Genomic DNA, 19,560 nt, shown 5'->3' with positions numbered 1-19,560 from the left:
TGTCTTACTGTGGAGGCGTGTTCAGTATTTGCATATATGGCCAACAGACGGCGCTGGTATGGCACTATTTGACGCTGTTGTCAAGCTGTACAACGATAGAAATTTTGCTTTAGAGAGGAGTCAAGGAGTGACATCATTTATCTGCCTTATCAGGTAACATGGCACAACAAATATCTCTTTTCTGTTCTGTACGCACGGGCGCCATTTTGATCGCTACCGAGCCTTCTGTGTTCCGCTTGTGGTCTGGAAGGTTCACGTCCCTTCAATTTGTGACTGTTAAACAAGTTATTTGTCTCTCTTTCATCGATTTTATTTATTGGTTCGCTAGTTTTTTGTGTTTTCGTGTAATACAACTGTGTTTGTACGTTTTTAGGAACCAATTCTCAGGTAAGTCAGCAACTACCTTTTCTCGGGCATTACGCAACGTGTCACCACGTTGAATCTCGAACCGAACCTTATTTCTATACTTCGGATAATTTTAGGATTTCATTATGACCCCCAATTTTGCATAGTTTCACTCAAATCCTATTGCCCTTTGGTAAAATTCCAGTAGGACCTCGTCTCATGTCCAACCAGTCTTTGTCCTTGAGCTGGTATGGAGCTGGTGGGCTCCCTTTTAGGCCTTAGCCAACTCCATCTTCTTTTTATGCCTTGTCACTGTACTGCTTTATGCTTTATGCCTCATAAAATTGCTTCAACAGACAACAGAGGAAAGTTTGGTTGCCCAACGCCTCAGAAGTTGGGTCATAATTTCTGCGCTCGCAAGCGTTATAGCTACCTCAACCAAATACACAGCTGCAATGTAATTACATTGAGTCTTCTCCCTGGCCCTTAAATTAGTCCATGTACTTTCATATGCCCGCCCCAGGGTGAAAGTTCATTTCATAGCTCCGGTACAGATGTAGCTTGTCTGTGCTGCACATGCTTAAGGTACTCTTGTCTGCCGAATTCCAGTTGCCTGAAATGACTTTTGAGAGAGCAATCATCGTGGACAGCTTGCTCAAGGTTGCTTTTTCATCAAATTCTTCAACCCCTCTACAAAGTGTCTGTAAAATCTATGCCCCTAACCCTTTACAGTTTGTTAAATTAATTTTGGATTTCACATTTTGGGGGACCCTAAGTAGGCTATCTTCTAGCTTTCATTAAAAACTGAGAACTTACCAATTTGCATTTCAAAATTTTAAACATTTAAGTAGAATTCAGTTATTCAAGAAAAGAAAAAACTAATGAAACTTTTCAAAACCATGCTACCGAGGACAGAGATCAATTTTTTAATACCCAAAGTACGTGTTGTTTTGAAGTCATAACCCGATGCCGTTGAAGGTTAATAGAAGAATGCGGGAGTTTTGCAAATTGGTACTCTGTTTTTAATGAAAGCTACTAAGTAGATAAGTGTCCCCCAGAGTGTGAAAGTACTTACACTTTCTCAGGGAAAAAAAAGTTTCTGGTGCCGAAAGTGCGCACACCTGAAAAATTGTGAACCGGGTCATTCTGAAAGCATGTTGGAGAGAAAGGATAATCACGGCAGATCAAGTTCTTCGGGAAATAATGATGGATAGATTCAACCTTTTTCATGATCATTTTAACTGTCAGCTATGTGCCATCAGCCATTTGCTGACAGCCCTAGTCTTTGGGGCCAAGACAGAATCTCTTAAACTGAAACTCCCCTGTTTTTTTAAAGGAAAATCTGCACAATTTTTCTTCTTTTATCTTTAGGATTAGGGATTTGAAGTGAAACGACCACACGGAATAGAAAAATAACATTAAGAAATATCGAAATTACTCTGTGTAAAGCTTTACACTTATGTTTACTGCCCACCAGGGTACTTTAATATCTGTCTTTGGAGCTTGCCTTTTCCTCAGTTTATTGGACGGACAAGGTAAAATTAGGGACTCTGTGTAGAGGTGTCATCAGCTAAGTTGATGGTTGTTTACTTTCGGTTTGCAGGCGTTTTCGCGCCACTGCTATCCACATGAAAACATCTGGCTCTCTCAGAAGCAAGAACACAAGCCTAGATAAGTTTTTTAATACTTTCAAACCTTGTAACACTTTAATTTTTAGCCACACAGAAATCACAACCACAAAAATGTTGCAAATCATAACTGATAAGTAGTTTTTTTATGATACAATCATGAGGCTGATGTTTTCAATGTGGATAGTAGCGAACGCCGCTTTGTTCAGAGGCCCAAATTTATTGTTCGCGCTTGCAAACCGAAAGTAAACAACTGTCAACTTAGGTGACGACACCTCTTCCCTTATACACGTATTAGGGCTGTCGAAACTCGGGATCGATACTGGTATCAACTCAAAGCATCAATACTGGTATCAAGCATTGAGCTGAAGTATCGATACTTTTGAGGTATCGATACCATTGATACTATTTCTAAATGTTGCCTTTGTAAGGAGTGTGCGTATGTCAGTCGGCCATTTAATTCTGCCAGATTTATGCCTCTCTCAAAACTGTCCTTATTCCCATGCTTAGTCAACGATTATAAGCCCTGTACTGCGGTTATCAAACCGACCTTTTAACATTGTCAACTAGAATAATCATCTTGAAAAACCTGATTACTCCGTTTGTCACAGTGCCTAGTGAAGGTGGAACAGAAGGAAGAGAGGTCATTAAGAAAGAAAAAGAGGCCCTCTTCATGGCCATATCAGATGAAGTACTTATCGATATCATTGATATTGGGGTCTGAGGAACAATACCACATGGTATCGATATTGTTGAGTATCGAACAAAAGTATCTAAACTTTGGAAGTATCGGTTAAGAATGGACAACCGTAAGACGTATACAAGTAGGGATAGATAGATAGATAATTTATTTTTCAGAATGAACAAAATCTATACTATAAGCTCTCAAGCCTCCTAATTTTGCGAAACTGGTATCCCTGCTTAGTTCCAAGGCGTTCTACAAAGCCAGATTTTTATGATTTTTGCGGCTATCGACGGGCTAATTGTCTCTAGATAAAGCCAACTCTTTTCAGATTTTCAAAATATGGCCTAGTTTTTTTTATATTAAGTGTAAAGTTGCGATCCTCTCCCATTTTAAACAATGTAAAATTTATATTTTTTTGTCATAGTTCGTTTTGAGCGATCTAAACCGGGCCGATTTCCAAGTTTTTTGCGGTAAACGACGGTAATTGCCACCATGAGCCCGCTCTATTCAGATTTTGTGAAATAGGACCAGGTTTTTTACAAATCACCGTTATAAAAGTGAGTGAATTTTTCAGAATGCTCCGAGACTGCTACCGCTATGCGCGGAGGATGCGCAGTGGTCGGAGGAGTTTGCGCAGTAGCAGGGTAGCCAGGCGCATCAGCTCTAACACTTATTATCTACTCAAGATTTTCGCCCTTACTTCCTCAAGACTAGCGGTAGCCGAGTTCGTCAAGACGTCGGGAGCGTCCCTCCATTAAAATATGGTGTGGGGTTCCCGATCCCGTTTACCCGAAATCTTGAATTTAGCTGATTATCATATGTTCGTTGTTTTACTAGCAATATTTCATCAAGCTAGTCATACCAAACGCGTCCTTTTGACTTCAAAAAAAAAACTTGTTCTTTATATCATCAAAACCAAAATTAATTCATTCTAAAAGTAAAGAGAGTATACCTCATTCCGTAATTTTTTTAGGGAAAAATAAAACTAACACCGATAGGAGGGTAAAAATAGGGCCCGCGAAGCGGCCCATTGATGGCGCGGAGCGCCTTCAGAGGGTTGGGCCGCGTAGCGGCCAGGGGGCGTAGCCCCCTAGTATAACAATAAAAATTGTGAGCACTACAATAGCTGCCCAATAGGGGCCCCACATCCTAGGTCCAGGAGCTTCTCTGAAGCAAGAGGAGCCCTTTTCAATTGCGCGCTTCAAAATGCATGCCTCTCATTTTATGGAAAAAAATATTCCTCTATGACCACTTGTGGCATTTATAACTTCGGTAGTACGTTAATGGTATAAAATCGAGGCACTGGATGCAAAAAGAGCACTTCTCGATTGCAGTGTTCCAGAATCTCTGGTGCTAATTAATCCCTTTGAGAAGAATTTAAGTAATGGGTAATTTTGCCAGAATTCTCTCCATAGAAAATTTTCAAATCATAAGGATTATTCAGTGAAATTCTTAGTGAAATGGATGCATTCACTTTCCTTACAATGAATGAAATATTAGAGGAGACTCTGAAACACAGCAACCAAGAAGTGCCCTTTTCGCATCCAATGCCTCAATTGTTGGAATGATGGTGGCCAAGGACCTTACAAATCGAAGGCGAGCATGCTACCTCCAAGCCATGCCAGCTCGCGAGAAATTGCTACTTAATGTATAAGACGATTGAAGTTCTGTCTTTCTCCACCAGCGGGCCGATTATTGAAATTTAGTGTTTGTCGGGCGGACATAGATGACATGGGTTAAATGGCGAGGTGTGATTGGTCGGCTATGTCTCATCGCTGCTTTGTTGTGCCTTTGTCAGGTGGAATGGACGACATTCTGTCGGAAACTTAAGAGGTACCGATAGCTTGTCGTGAGTTCAACCCGACATAGGCAAGACAAAGCAGCGATAAGACATAGCCGACCAATCATGCTCTGCCTTTTAACCCATGTCATCTATGTCAGCCTCCCTGACAAACACAAAATTTCAATATTCGGCTTGCTGAGCTGGGAGTAGATATGCATTGGTGACACGCTCCTGCTTACTGGTGATCTGTGGCAGGATTTTCTGTCAGCCGTAGCCTTCGGGGTGAAGAAGGAATCTCTGCTAAACTCAAAGCCTATCGATAGTATCAATTTCTTGTCTAATTTCAATTTTCTTTTCTTTCAGAATGGTTGGTTCCAGAGTTTATGTAGGAGGTTTACCCTATGGGTGCCGTGAAAAGGACCTAGAAAAGTTCTTCAAAGGCTATGGCCGGATCAGAGACATATTATTGAAAAATGGCTATGGATTTGTGGTAAGTTATTGTCCTCAAGGAAACAGATTTCATGTGAAATTTCTTTTTCTTAAAGAGGTGCATTATGGAATTCATGGTTTAAAATTGCTGATTAATCAGTATTCATCAAGATTTTATTGTGCTTTAGTAGCACTTGCACATTCTTAAGCCTGATTCTTACTTAGATCAGAGTTGTGATTTGGGCCTCCTTATTACATTGATATATTACTGACTTAACATATGATTCCGTAAATAATTTTTTGAAGTGTCTTGCAAATTATGTTTTTCACCTATAAGTCTTAATTTCTGAGAATTGGTGCTTGCAAAACTTTTCGTGTCCTGTATACAAAGTTGTGCATTGGTTCATTTTTAATTTTGCCTGCTTCCCAGTTTCTGAAATTTAACTCCAAGTAATTTGTTTCAGGAATTTGAAGACAACAGAGATGCTGAAGACGCAGTGTATGAACTGAATGGCAGGCCTCTCATGGGCGAAAGGTAAGCCTTCAAACCACTTTTTCTACCAGATATTGGACACCATTTTCTTTGCTTATCTAGTAGGAAGTGTGGCAATAATACTCCTCTTAACTTCTGAACTCCATCCTTGTGTTATTCCTCACCATGAAAAGAAATTAGAATCAACAAGCAAATGACCCTTTCTCCCCTGGTGTTCACAACTTTAGCTTGAAAAAAGATTAGCTTCCTTTCTCAGCGAGGCATAAAAGGAATTCTTACTAAAGGGCTGTTGGAAAATACGTAATGCTCTATTAAGGAGCGAGCATTCAAGGCTGCACGACGCAAGGGTAGAATAGACGCATGGCACCTAATTTTCAAGAATCAGTGATGGAAAATCGACATGAGATGGTAATTTTTCCACAGTTCATCACATAATGCCAGCAGAAGGGGGGGGGGGGATTCAAACTGAGTCACATTATTGTTTCAATTGGTAGTGCAGATAAGTGTTAAAAATCTGTCGTGTGGGTCAACAAAACTGAGTTTCAGCGGTGTGTTGTTTTTGTAATGCTTTGTATCTCAATCTAATTCCTATTTCAATACCTGCCCCCAACTAATCACTTCCCATTTCATTCAGGAATGTTTACAATGATTAGTTAATGGAGATGTTGCATGTGTGAGGAATTAGCGTTTTGACTACTGATTTTTATGTAAAAGTTTGCGAGAAACACGATGATGCCACTGGTTTTCTCTGAAAGTAACTCCCAAGCTCAAAAAAAGCTTTCAAGTTGAGGCCAAAATGGAGGGGATATCCCATGCTATCCTGAGAGTCCCCCTCTACATCAAGACAAACTCTCTATGCAAAGATAGGGAGCAAATACATTGACAGGGCTGCTGCTTTATTTGGGGACCTTACAACTGAAAACACGGCAACCCTGCTAATGTACTTGTTCCCTATCTTTGCATGGAGAGTTTGTCTTGATTTAGAGGTGGACTCTCAGGATAGCGTGGGATATCCCCTCCATTACGCCCTCAACTTGAGAGCTTGTTTTGAGCTTGGGTATTTCCAGAGAAACCCAGTGGCACCATCGTGTCTCTCGCAAACTTTTACATAAAAATCAATAGTCAAATCGCAAATTCCTCACACATGCAACATCTCCATTAGACCAAAGAATTTTTTTTTGGTATCAAAGGATGTAAGCAATTTTTCCCCTTCATCTTTTCATTCAGCTGTGTTCCCCAGGAAGTTTGTATCGACAGTAAAGTAAGTTTTTCTTCCATTTCCAGAATCACTGTAGAGCGAGCCCGAGGTACTGACAGATCCCGAAGAGGATTTGGTGGAGGTGGCAGATTTGGAGGTGGTGGAGGCGGGTATGGAGGTGGACGTCGGCGTACTCCTGATACGTAAGTTGCGATCCTCAACCTCTCTTAATTGTGTTCGAGTTCCAGTAATTAGGGCAGAAAATTTAACTAGGTGCAGTTGACAATTATGTTGTCTCATCCATAACCAGCCAACAAATAATGTATTGCATCATAATGAACTTTAGAAATGCCTCCAAATTGAATTGCATTTTGCATAAAGGAACCAAGAGCCATGAAATGTTTCTAGAACTGTGCAACTTGCATTCTTTATAATGAAATTACTATAATCGTGCAAAATATTACTAGGAAGTAAAGATTAAACCCGTTTAGATGATTGGTTTATATTTGCAAGATATAAAAAAGTTGCACAATCTTTTAGAGACATTGTAATGTTCTTAGTTCAATTTTGCAAAATGCGATCCAATTAGTCCAGCTTAGTTATGAACTAAATTTTGAGAGGGTTATATTTGTAAGTCTTGATAGAATCAATGCAAACGGTTAAGAGAGCACATCTAAGAGCCATACAGCACAAAATGTAGAAATTATAATCCATGTGAAACAACTCACATGATGAGTGGCAAGCGATCAGCTTAGCCTTAAAAAAGCATCAAAAGCATTCTACATTATTATTTTTTCATCATTCTGCCCGCTTGTCAGACGTTTTTATTGAGTTGCAAGAATGCAAGAGCTTATTAAATAATGAGAACTTTATTTGCCAGAAAGGAGGGAACATTCAATTAAGTACAATGAGAGCTATCATTTGAGCTTGAACCTCAGGTATCAACATATATATGTGAAGGGACTAATATCCTTTGAACTGATCACCTGAAAAACTTCCAAAAAGTATTTGTTTCTTCAATAAGTTTTCTAAAAGAAAATTATACCCGGCATCCTGATCCTAGCTCATGTGGTTTTTTTGGGTGTGGGTACTCTTGTGATTGAAAAATATTGATGTTTGATTATATATGTGAACTGGTCGTAAGATGAAAAAATCACTTGAGTTTCAGGTACGGGCCACCGAGAAGGACAGATTACAGAGTCATCGTTGAGAATCTATCCAGTCGCATCAGCTGGCAGGTAATTTAAACGCCACCACTTCGTACTGTATCTTTGGATTATTATCAGATGTCTAATTTTTGCTGGATTAGCTTCTTGTGACTACAAGCAACTTGGCCACTTACTGGGTGCTTCTCATGGTGTTGAGGTGAAGGTGCCTGCTGGACCATATAAATTAACACATCTAGAAGTACAGCTAAAGTTATTCCATCTCTCAAGAAGAGGGGGGACCAATTTTTTGGAGGGACCTAGTAATTTAAAAGCTTTGGAAGTTTTAGTGAAATTTTTTTCTGTCGCCTATGAGATTTTCAGGAGTCAGGTTTGTGTTTCAAAACTGACTTCTGCTACTCATTGCCCCCACTATCTTAATGAAATTCATCAATGGCGGCAGGCACCTCAAGGTAGTTTTGGGTAATACAGTTTTTTCCTGATGTTCCAGCATCGTAGTTCTCAAATTTTCACGTCTGCACCTAAGATAAGTTTTGAAACAAATTGTTTCCTTACAAATTGCAGCAGTCCATAAGCTAACCTCTTCCTTCTTTGAAACTAACTTTTTGTTCGTCTCTCGGCTGTTCCCTATTTTCTTTTTTTATTAATTACATTCAGCCATTACGTCTCCTAGATTGCACTCGAGCACTTATAGAATTGTTTATTGAAATCTCTTTTTGATTGACTTTTTCCATAGAGAAAATGGGTTTTTTAATCTCTTTACCATTTCAAAATTACAATTCAAAGATCATTTAAAGTATGTTCCTGTAAACTGTCTAATTAGTTGGCCAAACTTGTCAAATATCCATGTCATTTTTCTTTTCACATCCTCGTCTAAGATTCATGGAAAGTGACACACTGAAGTCTCCGTTCAAGAAAATAGAACCTAACTACAACTGGGAAGAATCTTCGCTGCAACTTGCAATGCATCAGTGTTCAAACCTTCGTCCACGGTCTATGCCACAAACCGACGCAAAGCCTGCAACGCCGCAATGATGATCAGTCCTCACCCAGGGTTCGAAGTGCCTGTGATGATCATGGAATAACTCGACAAATGCTGGAATATTCTCGTATCGTCATCATCTCAAACTTGGAACAGTGCCGCATGGAAAACTGCAGAGAGTGAAAGTGTGTCACCTTCCTGAATTTCTTAGTCTTTAATAATGGAAATCTTAGCTTTTTGACTGCTGCAATACACGGTTTTTACTCTCACAAAGACAAGAGCTAACAGGGTTAGATATAAGTATGGGAATGGTTAGGCTCTGTATAGTCAGTGAAAGTTGGGTGAGAGAATAGGCAGGAGCTTCCGTTTGAACGGCAGGGCTCTCATGAGCTTAGAGCTCCTGCAGACGGTAAGTCAAAAGGTGAATGTTGTGTGTAAAATGAGCTATATAAACATAAAATTTTGACTTTTAAAGAGCGTAGCAACTTGAGGCATCACCGACCAGGTATGACGGACATGAAGGCATTTCGGTAAAATCGCTCGCTCGTTCAAGTGCAGAAACTCCAAGGCCACACGGCTCGAAGCCTACTGGACCCGAAGCCAACTCCATGGTCCACCTGTGACGGACCGCGCTCATTTTGCCACGGTATTCGCATCCCATAATGCAAGTTCCTCGGAACATGGCCTCCCCCGCGCCTTAGCCCCTTTGACGCAATGCTCATCGCCCTAGACACAATGTGCATCACCCTAGACCCGTGATATCTGATGGAGCCAGGCGTTGTCTATCTGTTCTGTCTGTCTGTTCTTAAGCTCCTTTAACCTCCTCACTGAAGCAGGCGTTTAAGGAGAATCATGCAGGTAATTGTCAATGCTTTTGTTGTTCTACGTTTCTCGTTATATCTATTCTTATCCAAACCTTCCCTTCCTCTCTCTCCTGAGATCTGTCTCGAATATCTGCGACCCTGCCACATGTGGTGTTTTTTTACTTTTTCGTCTTTAATTATTTGACCCCTTAAATTCAAATTTAAATCAACGGTTATTCCCATTTTTTCGTTTCCCCTAAATTTTTATTTTTTTAATTTCGCGGTAAAATAATTTTTCTCCATCTTCTTAATTTGCAAAATGTTTTAAGTAACTGTCCTTGTATAAATCACACTCGTATTTTGAAATTTCGCCTCAAAATCAAACTGGAAATCATCATCGTCAATTCGGTTCTCCCACGCTCTGTATCTCTGTCAACACTGCCAGAGGATGTTGTTAGCTTCAAGAAACTCCTCCTGGCTGGGATTCAATATGGAGTATCAAGATTTGGAAATAATATCGTCTTCAAGGCTTTGATTGTCTTAGACATGGTCATGCAACTTCTCCTATTAAAGGCAGATCGACAAAATTGGGAAGAGTTTTACCCATTCTGGTGCTCCAGAAAACTTCTGACAAAGTGATTATGACGATGGACTCACAAACTGAAGAAGGGAAATGACAAGTGTTAGCGCCCTTGATATAAACCTGAGAATACTGAATGGCATTCTACCAAGAAGTTACAAACTGCAATCAGCTCACAATGGGACCACACGGTGAAAGATTGGACCCTGGATATCATAATCTTCACAGCCTGGATGAAAGGAAGGCGAAAGATGGAAATCAACAGTGATTATGCAACCCAGCCTCAAGACTGATTACAATTATGATGTAATTGGTCGCCACACAGGAAAAGCATAGGATAAGCATGTGCAGACTGTCACTTCAAAATCTTCTCTCACTGGATGGGCTGGAAGTATAAATTGCACCAACTCCAAAACTCCACTGCGTGGTTTTTAGTTTGACGCTTCTACGGTTTTTTTGTATTTCGGGTCTCCCCGTCCCCATTCGCTTCGGTTTTCCTTCTTTTTTAATTTTTTCCCTCCTACGCTTTTTTCTGTTAACTTCCTCTCATTCCTGCTCTCACCATTTCATTGAGACACTGGCTATTAAAGTGACCTTAGGTCCAGATGAACTTTCAACAAGGCCAATTTGGTCATGGAATTTCTGATATTTGTTGTCATCCGAAAAATTAAAGATGTATAGTCCTAGAACATCTCACCCATGTCTAATGAGGAAAGCTGAAATGAAATTAATTGGAGAAGCTTACATTCCAGAAATATGCATTATGGTCTTCAACCCTTTTTTGGCCGGTCTCTCAGTTACAAAGCTAAACTATCTTTTTCCTATCTAAAACTTCGACCATTACAAGGGAGGTGCTAGGTTTACATTAAGATTAGAATAGCGTCTCTTGGTCGTGGAAATTGCCTCTCTGGTAGGATCTGGTACATATTTGATGGTTTTGAAACTTTTAAGAGGTGCAAAGTCAGTGCGTTTGTATTAAACTACATTAGTGGCCAAAAATTATATTTTACTAGAAGAATTGGGTTTTTCTCTCACAAATCTTGGAAGATTGTCTCTCGAGAATCACAGGATTTTGCCCTGACTAGATGTCTATGGACTCATCTAATCATGGTTCATGAAACTTGACAATTGCAGCTGATAGGAGTGACCTTGGCCAGGCTAATAATCGTGCTTGCTTTTATTTGACCCACATGTGAAGTTTTCTCTCTCTAAAATACGATTCCAAAAATCACGATGTATTTCCAAAATATTTTAATCGATCCGTTCGAAAATGTGTACAAAAAATTCATATCTACAATAGAATTTGAGGGGAAAAAAATTACACTTTTCACAGCTCACAGGATAAGACTGGGCATGAGGGATTAGGTGAAAGCAAGCGAGGCAAGTTACCTATGTTCGGAACCGTAACTGATCATTGAAAACAACATTATTGTCATGATGTTACAGTTTAAGTTGGATCTTTATCATCAGGAGTTACTACATTTTGCTCTTCTCTGTTGTTGAAGCAAATGTAAAACATGAAACTAATGAGGAGCGGGGAGACGAGTTAGTCACATGTTTTGCTGAGCTCTAGCTGCTCTGGGAATGTGAATTTTCTTAAAACGAAAATCGATGAAGATCCAAAATATCATGATAATTGTCAACAATTTCCAAATCTTACTTCGAAAGTTGAATCGAACATGTACACAATCAGATCAGTTTAACCTTTGAATCACACAGTTGACAGATTTCCCTGGTGCGATCGGAAGTTGTTTCAGGAAAGAATCCAGGACTGTCAGAACCTTAAGCTCTGATGCTCAAAGAATTTTCACGTGACAAGAGCACTGTCCTGGAGGTCAATAATTCCTACAGAATATACTCAATAGTGTGACCTCGTTATTCTTTCCTTGAACAACATTTTTGACTCCAAGTCTCACCACCCAATCGAAGCTTGGCGTCCGATTGTGATACTTCATTGAAGTCCCCTCTCACTCTCAAATATTTTTCACTTTAACCGTCTATGATATCTCTTTTCAAGTAGTTCCTCAAAAATTATATTATTTGTCACTAATAACCGTTTGCTTGCTCATTCCAGGACTTGAAAGATTTCATGCGAAAGGCTGGAGAAGTCAGTTATGCAGATGCTCACAGAATCAATCGCAATGAAGGGTGAGTTAGAATTTTATTTTAATTCCTAAAACTATCCTGAAAGATCCTCATTCTAAATGTAGTATCTAGATATGGAAGAGAATAATGTTACACATTGTCCGCTTCAATATTTTGGGTACATATTTTCCACAGGGCTGTAAGAGACTCTGAAGTAGTTTGTGAAAGGAAGATATGAGAAATCGTGTCCTTAGGAACATGGGAAAGTCAAAGATTTTGTACTTAAAAACCTCAAAAAGTTAGTATTAAGTCAGGAAAGTTGGTCATCAAAGATGAATCATACCTTGGAATCGCTGGTCTAAATTGAAAGGAAAAAATCAATTAATAAATCATTTAATTCCAATACAAAAATTCCTTCCAGAATCACTAAAACTGTTCCTCAGTCATGTACGTTGACAGGGTTAACCATATTCTGCATCAAACAGAGGGTACAAGAATCACCGAAAGGTGCAGCGCAGATGATAAATGAATCCATGTATGATTTCCAATGAGTCTATTCCTAGTAGATTATTTTTTAATGTATATTATCCCTCGCAGTCTACCTTTGATGATCATGAGAAATAATTATGCCTGTATGGTTTTTTTTTTTTTTTTTTTTTATAGAGTCGTTGAATTTACCTCTTACTCAGAGATGAAAACTGCCATTGAGAAACTGGATGGAACTGAACTCAATGGACGTCGCATTCGTTTAATAGAAGACAAACGGAAGTCCCGCAGATCCTACAGTTCATCATCTCGCTCAAGGTCTCGTTCCCGATCTCGCTCCAGATCCAATCGCAGTAGGTCTCGTAGCCGCTCCAAGTAAGTTCCTGGCTTTTTCTTTGTTTCTCTCTGAGTCACAAAAAATAATACTGCCTCTTTGATTATTTATCCAAGTTCAGCAGGCATTGATCAAAGACCCTTTAAATTCAATCAAACTTGTAATTTCAGCCCACATAAAAATCAGGGGAATTATTGAAGACAAGAGACCCCCCCATTGTCTTCTTGGCGACAGGTGGAAGCTTTTACTTTCGGGGATTCAACATTTTCTTATAGACAATTACAAGGGAGGTATAGTCATCACTCTTTTTTCGGCTGTTGACCTACCTACATGGTGGATGATGAGCTTCAGGTGACGTTATGAGCCAAACAAGTCTCCCAAACTTTGGCTCGTTTGCGAAACGAAACTGCCAACAAGTTGTTAAACATCAACCATGTAGGTAAGTCTGCAGTAGAATGCTGAAGTCCGGAAAGTAAAAGCTCCACCATTGCCAAGATACTGGAGGGTCTCTTGTCTCCGGGAATTACACTGAGAATAATGACTGAATCTGAAGATCATTCTGACAAAAGTCCTTGTGAACCCTAGCTTAGCTTAAATTGTTGTTGAAAACAATGGTAATTTGAGTCTTCGAATAAATAGATCAGAAATTTACAGAATGAACAAGTGCTCTGCCCATGAGAATCAACCTTTTGCCCTCTGAGTTAGGAATTCGCCGACCGCACTCACACCATAGGTTAGGTATTTGTATACAGGATTTCAACATGAACAAACAAGTAAAAGTGATAAGCAACAGTGGCGCAGCCTGTCGAAACCCATTTCAACAAATAGTCCATTTCATTGCCAACAGATAGCACTACCCATGTGCCTTTTTCAATCAGAAACGGGCCCGCTAGAGCGGCAAATATGATGAAGGTTGCAAGAGGAGTGTACTTGTCCATAGGGGCTCAGTGCGGTTTTTCGATGACAAGTATACTCGTCTGTAGGAGGCAAAGGTTTAAGCAAGATTCACTAGATTTCTTCATCTGAGCCTCTGCAAAGCTCTGTTTGAGAGAAGCTGTTTTCCCATCCGAGAAAACATTGTCTGTTGTCCAAACAGAGTGGAGTGACAAGACGACATTGAACTATGTTATTTATTGGTTGCTCGACAAGCAAAACACTTTTTCCTGACTTCAAAGTTACCCATGCTCTGTCACAAAATAATTAATTTACTAAGAAAAATTATTTATTTCGAAACATCCTGACTCCTAAATTGTTAACTTTTTTGTACCTATCCAATCATATTTCTTATCTTTTTCTTTCATTTTTGTGACTTAAGATCTGCCCGCAAGTCCCGATCGCGATCTCGCTCACCAGCAAAGAAGCGCGACTCAAAATCCCCCTCAAGGTCTCGTTCACCAGTGGCAGACAAATCATCACGATCACCATCCAAGAAGCGCTCCCGATCTCGTTCTCCTGCTCCTAAGAAACACTCGCGATCCAGCTCCTCGCACTCCAAGAGCCACTCAAGATCTCCTGTTAAGAAACGCTCCAAGGCTCGTTCACCCTCAGCTGACAGGTGTGTGTCTCCATATGATTTGTATCCTCTTTTGTTTTGTGAGAGAGTGAGAGTAGAAATAATCTAATTTGTTTTTTATTTTTATTTTTTTTTATTTTTTTTATTTTTTTTTGTTGTAACCAAGGTTTCCTGATCCAGGAAATCTCAGTCAGCCACAAATACAGATACCTGTAAGGTCAAAGCTAGAGCAGGAAATCTTTTTAACTCTTCTAATTCATTGAAATTAGCTGTTTATAAGTATTTGAACACTAAGGAATTTATAAACGTTGTTCAAAATTTTATTTACTATTTCTGTGAAATCAGACCAGAGATATAGAGGGTTTATTAACCAAGTATTAAAGCTTTATTTAAGTTGGTAGTTTGCCATAATCTGACTAATTGTGGAGCTTTGCCATTTGTACTGTTGATTTGATGATAAATAGGTAGATTAAAATTCTTTATTAAAGTCAGGAAAAAATATTTTGTAACAAGTCAAGAAAAATACAATTGCTTTTCCACACACACCTGTACTCAGCGTATTTTAGGAAAAGAGCTTGAATCAGGCTTGCCACAGTTGAGGAAAAATATGTCTGAGAATTTTAGAAAGTCGGGGAAAAGCTGGAAATGTCAGGGAAAATGACGAAAGTGTACAGGAAAAATTGTTCATTTGCCTTTATTTGCTGTCTAGAATGAATTTGATGTTTCAAGCAATGAAATTGTGCCTGAAATTTGTTTTAAATAATGTTTTTTTAACCATTCGGCTCATCTTCATTTGTCAGGGAGTTTCACCGAAATGTATCAGGAAAATTAGAGAAATACTAGGAAAATTCATTCTCTCAATTTTGTGACAACCCTATCTACTCTTTATCAACTGTTTACCAACCTGAAGAATAATATAATGTCTGAATTTTATCACTGCTCACCCATGAATTATTTAAAAATCTTTTTAATGTGAGTGATTTCCAATAGTTGAATTTCCTCATACATTTATATTTTTATTACTTGTTATTGATTGAAGGATTTCCTTTTTTTTCAGTGATAGGCGCTACTCTGAGTCACCACGCAAAGACCGCTCTGCCAGCCCAGGCATGAAGAATGGAGACAGATCCGGCGATGACGATTAAACTGTGATCAAACTTGTTACGAGAAGTTCTCTTTGTGAACAGACACACAGCAAGGAAGCAAAATTTTATGGACAAATGAGACCCAAAACGGAACAAAGTTTGGAAGATAGTGTTAATATTCCAGAATTGCTTTTTCTCCCCTTAAACTTAGGTATTTTGAGTTTTTCAATCACGTAATGATAATTATTAGTTCTGTATAGTCCAGTCCTTGCTCATGTCGGGATCTGTACAACTTGTATAGAAAGTATTTAGAGGGGTGCAGAATTATCTCAATAGTGTTTTCTAACTCAGTGTGGCAACTTCACTAAAAGTGAGTAACACATTAGAGTTAATTTGCTAACAATCATAAGTCCCCCCCCCCCTTCTCATTTTATGAGCATTATTAGGACTTGGATCTTATCACAGTATTGTTTTTGACATACATTGACGGATAAAAAAAGAATGACACATCCTTGTAGGAACCTTGAGAGAGGGTCCCCCCCCCCCTTTGCTGTAGAATGGTAATGGTTTTTGCCTCTGTGAAATCTTAAAAAATCACTGAATTGATTTGATGTCATTTTGTGCGATACAACTTGAAAATCGTGTTTTTCTTAATTTGTCGGAAATTTGAGAGTAATGAAAATGCTGTATCATCAAACACTTAATTTTCTCCTTTTTGTCCTTCATGCTATTTTCAGAGTACTGAACTTCAAGCATTTCTTCTCTGCCTTTTTGATTTTATTTTTGATTAAATTTATAATTACTGATATTATGTTTCCAATGAGTGTTATCTCTGTATTAGCTCTTAATGTGTAATCTCTTTGCATTGAGTTACCCGCACTATATGTTACATACTTGCTTGAAAATGTTGTAAATCAAAATTTATGTTGCTCCTTCCTCGTTTGGTTAAGTTTACGTAACCTGCATCATTCATCACAAGGTCATTTGAGCCTACAGTTTCCACTTATGAGAAAAACTTGATCCCTCTTTTCATCAATTAAGATTTATTTTCATATGTTAAATATTTTTTCCTCTAAAGAGACTTATCCTTGAATATTTCTTGATATTCCATCACGCTAGTATGTGAAAGAGTAAGTGCGAGTATTCAGTATTTTTAGAGAAAGAAGAATGTGTGTATTTCAAGCATTTAGTGTTCAATATGCAAAGTAATTACTTCTGACAAGAATTTCTGTACTTCATCCACTGGTTTTTTTTTTTTTTAACTTGCAATGTTTTATCAGCAAGTCTCATCTAGCAGACATGACTGAACAGATGATATTTTAAAACCATCAACACCTCAACTAAGACTTTTAGTTGGTTTTTCTGACCCTTGGATTATGTTGTAGCCCACCCTGTTTATCTCTCCTTTATCATTCGTTTTGTGAACTTTATTTTGTATTTACTTGGAATTACAGTGAAAATAACCTTAAATCCTTTTATTAGTTATTCTTCTGTCACCTTATGATTTTTCAAACAGAAGCTGGCTTGGACTCTCATAGAAGAATTTATTACAATCATTAATAATAAGGAACCATAATTATTTATGGATTGTATTCGACAGTGGATCGATGTATCGTTTGGTTCAAAACAATAGAACATAACCTCAAACCAAAATCTTAATATGTTTGTCAGATAAGCTGATACTGAGAAAATTCCTTGCAATTTCACTACCCGTGGCCAATTAGTACTCATGCAAATAAAAAATCTATGCAATGCTAAAATCTAATGCTATCACAAAAAACCTGTTCTGTCAGATTACTCAATTGACTTTTTAGGCTATGTTTATGTTTTGAACCAATCAATATTGATACAAACTAACCCGTTTGATGTATTGAATACGATCTATTATTAACATTTGCTAGGAGAGATGTTATTTTGTCTAGTCATGATTGATAGGAGGTATCAACATACAAATTAATTTACAAGTTTTTTTTTTTTTTTTTTTTTTTTTTTTTTTTTTTTTTTAACGAAAACAAGTTTTATTACAATAAATTATTTCAATTTACACCAACAATAGTGGAATACATTTTTTTTACAATGCAGTGATGGGCTATTGAAATCAGTTGTTGTCTAGATAACCCACCACCAGGGATAGTGAAGATAATGTAGGAGGGCTCCAAGGATCTTTGAAGAAATTACACTATTAAGTTTCCTATAAACATCCATCAAATATCTCTAGTTATATCTTCTGAGCCTATTGTTAAGTATCCCACTTTCACTCAACATGCTTCTGCTCTATCAGGTGGTCTCACACAATTATTTTCACCGACACTGATAGTTGAATAACTGACCTCTGTTGGATTAGATCTCCCTCTTTTTTTCCCTGCCTCGTGTAACTTCAGCTGAAATTTTATGGCACTTGTCAATTTAAGATGTCGATGAAAATCCTTACTGCCTGTTGGCTGCAATGGCACAGAAATAATGTCAATTGCCATCATTTTTCAAGGCATTTTCCTGTAAGAAATCAAAGTTGTTGCTTTATTAACCTTTTTTGCTCTCAATTTCTTTGCGCTGGTGTTGGTATGCATATCATCCAATTATAAGCCCTCATTGTAAAATTCTTTACTCAACAAAAAAAGAGAGTGAATTGGCAACTCATCTTATTACATAATTTTAGAGGAAGTCTTTCACAATTTAACTTGGTTTTGGTGGTTCCTACCGAAAGACTGCATACTGTTTACTAGAATCAATTTTAGTCCAACTTCATAGGAAGCCTCTATTTTCAAGTAGCACAGGGCAACAGAAATATTAAATCAATTTTGTAATTCAATGCAATAAAAATGCAGCATTTTTAGATCATTTGGTCAATTAATATTGACTCTAAATGATCGATCAAGTGCCCTTATGTGTGAGAAAGGTAAGCAATTTGCGATGCCAAGGAAATTGCAGCCTTTTTAAATTGAATCTTTCAGTTCTAAAACGACCCAACTCGGGTTTTTCCTGGGCTTACTTTGTTTATGGAGAAACACTCTTTCTCCGGCTGTTACGCAGTTTTCATCACCCGGAAAATTTCATTTGCCCAAGATGGGTCGTTTTGGAATCGACAGATTCTATTTTATCACAATAAATTTCAATCGGAGGAGCCCCTTCAACCAGTGAATATACAACATACACAACACTGGCCTAGTAGTAATAACTTTACCATGTAGTAGGAATTAATCTCAATCTGTGCTACCTACTTTGACTTTAGTGGCTTTTCTGTCACTGGAAGTAAGCAAAATAGTAGCCAACGATGTGCAAAGCCAGTAAAAAGTATAACTTCAGTCACCTCTTTATTTAAGGTTTAGTGCCCTCCCAGAAAAAAAAACTTGAGACTTATGCTCCTTTTTCCTCCTTTATTGGGTTGTATCAGCACAGTACTCACACTTTTACTTTCTCACCCGTTGTGAATTCGGGCGAAAAATAAAAAGTATGAGTACTAATTTGAGACTTTTCTAACTTAAAATTTTATCAATAGGAGAGAGGGTCAATTGGGTCACGGGTCCTCTTGGAGAATTTTCAAAATCCAGTTAGTTGTGAGGGCAACCTTATGGTATATCCCTGGCTGGTGGTCGACTGCACATCCAAACCCGGCGCTCGTAATACCGGCCAAAATCCAACGTCCATTAAGGTCATCTTGCACAACGAGAGGACTCCCTGAATCACCCTGTAATAAGACATTTAACATGAAAACATTCTCGCACCTACGTGTCTTTTCAAAACAAAGATATTTGACTCATCGGCTCTTCTCAAACCTCACTTTTCTTCTTTCAACTTTTCTCAGCTACCCTTCAGGTACCTACTCTTGAAAAATGGCGTAGTCCCAATGTTTCCAATCAGCTTGGAAGATTTCTAAGAATTTTCCCACCGAAAAAATTATTTCAAAACTTTCAAATAGATTTTGACCACTTCAAAAAATTTTGATAACTCTCCTTGACGAGTAGGTA

The 19,560-nt window shown here is 38.3% G+C and overlaps 2 protein-coding genes across 4 annotated transcripts in view; one reads left to right on the top strand and one right to left on the bottom strand.

The window, feature by feature from the left end:
- The first annotated feature begins 204 nt into the window (after positions 1-204).
- LOC109038310 (serine-arginine protein 55) lies at positions 205-17,065 on the top strand. 2 transcript variants are annotated; one of them, XM_019053335.2, is made up of 9 exons: positions 205-387; positions 4,805-4,931; positions 5,335-5,405; positions 6,648-6,764; positions 7,730-7,799; positions 12,167-12,240; positions 12,841-13,038; positions 14,313-14,552; positions 15,568-17,065. In XM_019053335.2, exons 2-9 carry the CDS (start codon positions 4,806-4,808, stop codon positions 15,653-15,655), a joined length of 984 nt encoding a protein of 327 aa, XP_018908880.1. In that variant the 5' UTR covers positions 205-387; position 4,805; the 3' UTR covers positions 15,656-17,065. The 2 variants fall into 2 exon arrangements, with proteins under 2 accessions (XP_018908880.1, XP_018908879.1); XM_019053334.2 differs by having other exon boundaries at positions 7,724-7,799.
- Positions 16,672-19,560, bottom strand: part of LOC109038309 (trypsin-1) — a 52,759-nt gene continuing 49,870 nt past the window's right edge. For both annotated transcript variants that reach the window (XM_019053333.2, XM_019053332.2), the window contains exon 8: positions 16,672-19,280. In XM_019053333.2, the coding sequence (XP_018908878.2) occupies positions 19,110-19,280 (171 nt within the window). In that variant the 3' untranslated portion in view covers positions 16,672-19,109. The remainder of the gene's footprint in view (positions 19,281-19,560) is intronic.

The sequence above is a fragment of the Bemisia tabaci genome, chromosome 10, assembly GCF_918797505.1.
Source record: "Bemisia tabaci chromosome 10, PGI_BMITA_v3".
In the NCBI taxonomy this organism is placed as follows: Eukaryota; Metazoa; Arthropoda; class Insecta; order Hemiptera; family Aleyrodidae; genus Bemisia; species Bemisia tabaci.
Note: the sequence above shows the minus strand (reverse complement) of the source record. Positions and strands in the feature narration are given on the sequence as shown.

Coding starts and splice junctions, on each gene's coding strand:
- LOC109038310 (XM_019053334.2), top strand. CDS start 4,806: ATGGTTGGTTCCAGAGTTTATGTAGGAGGTTTACCCTATGGGTGCCGT. Junction 13,039..14,312: donor AGGTCTCGTAGCCGCTCCAA/GTAAGTTCCTGG, acceptor TTGTGACTTAAG/ATCTGCCCGCAAGTCCCGAT. Junction 14,553..15,567: donor CGTTCACCCTCAGCTGACAG/GTGTGTGTCTCC, acceptor CTTTTTTTTCAG/TGATAGGCGCTACTCTGAGT.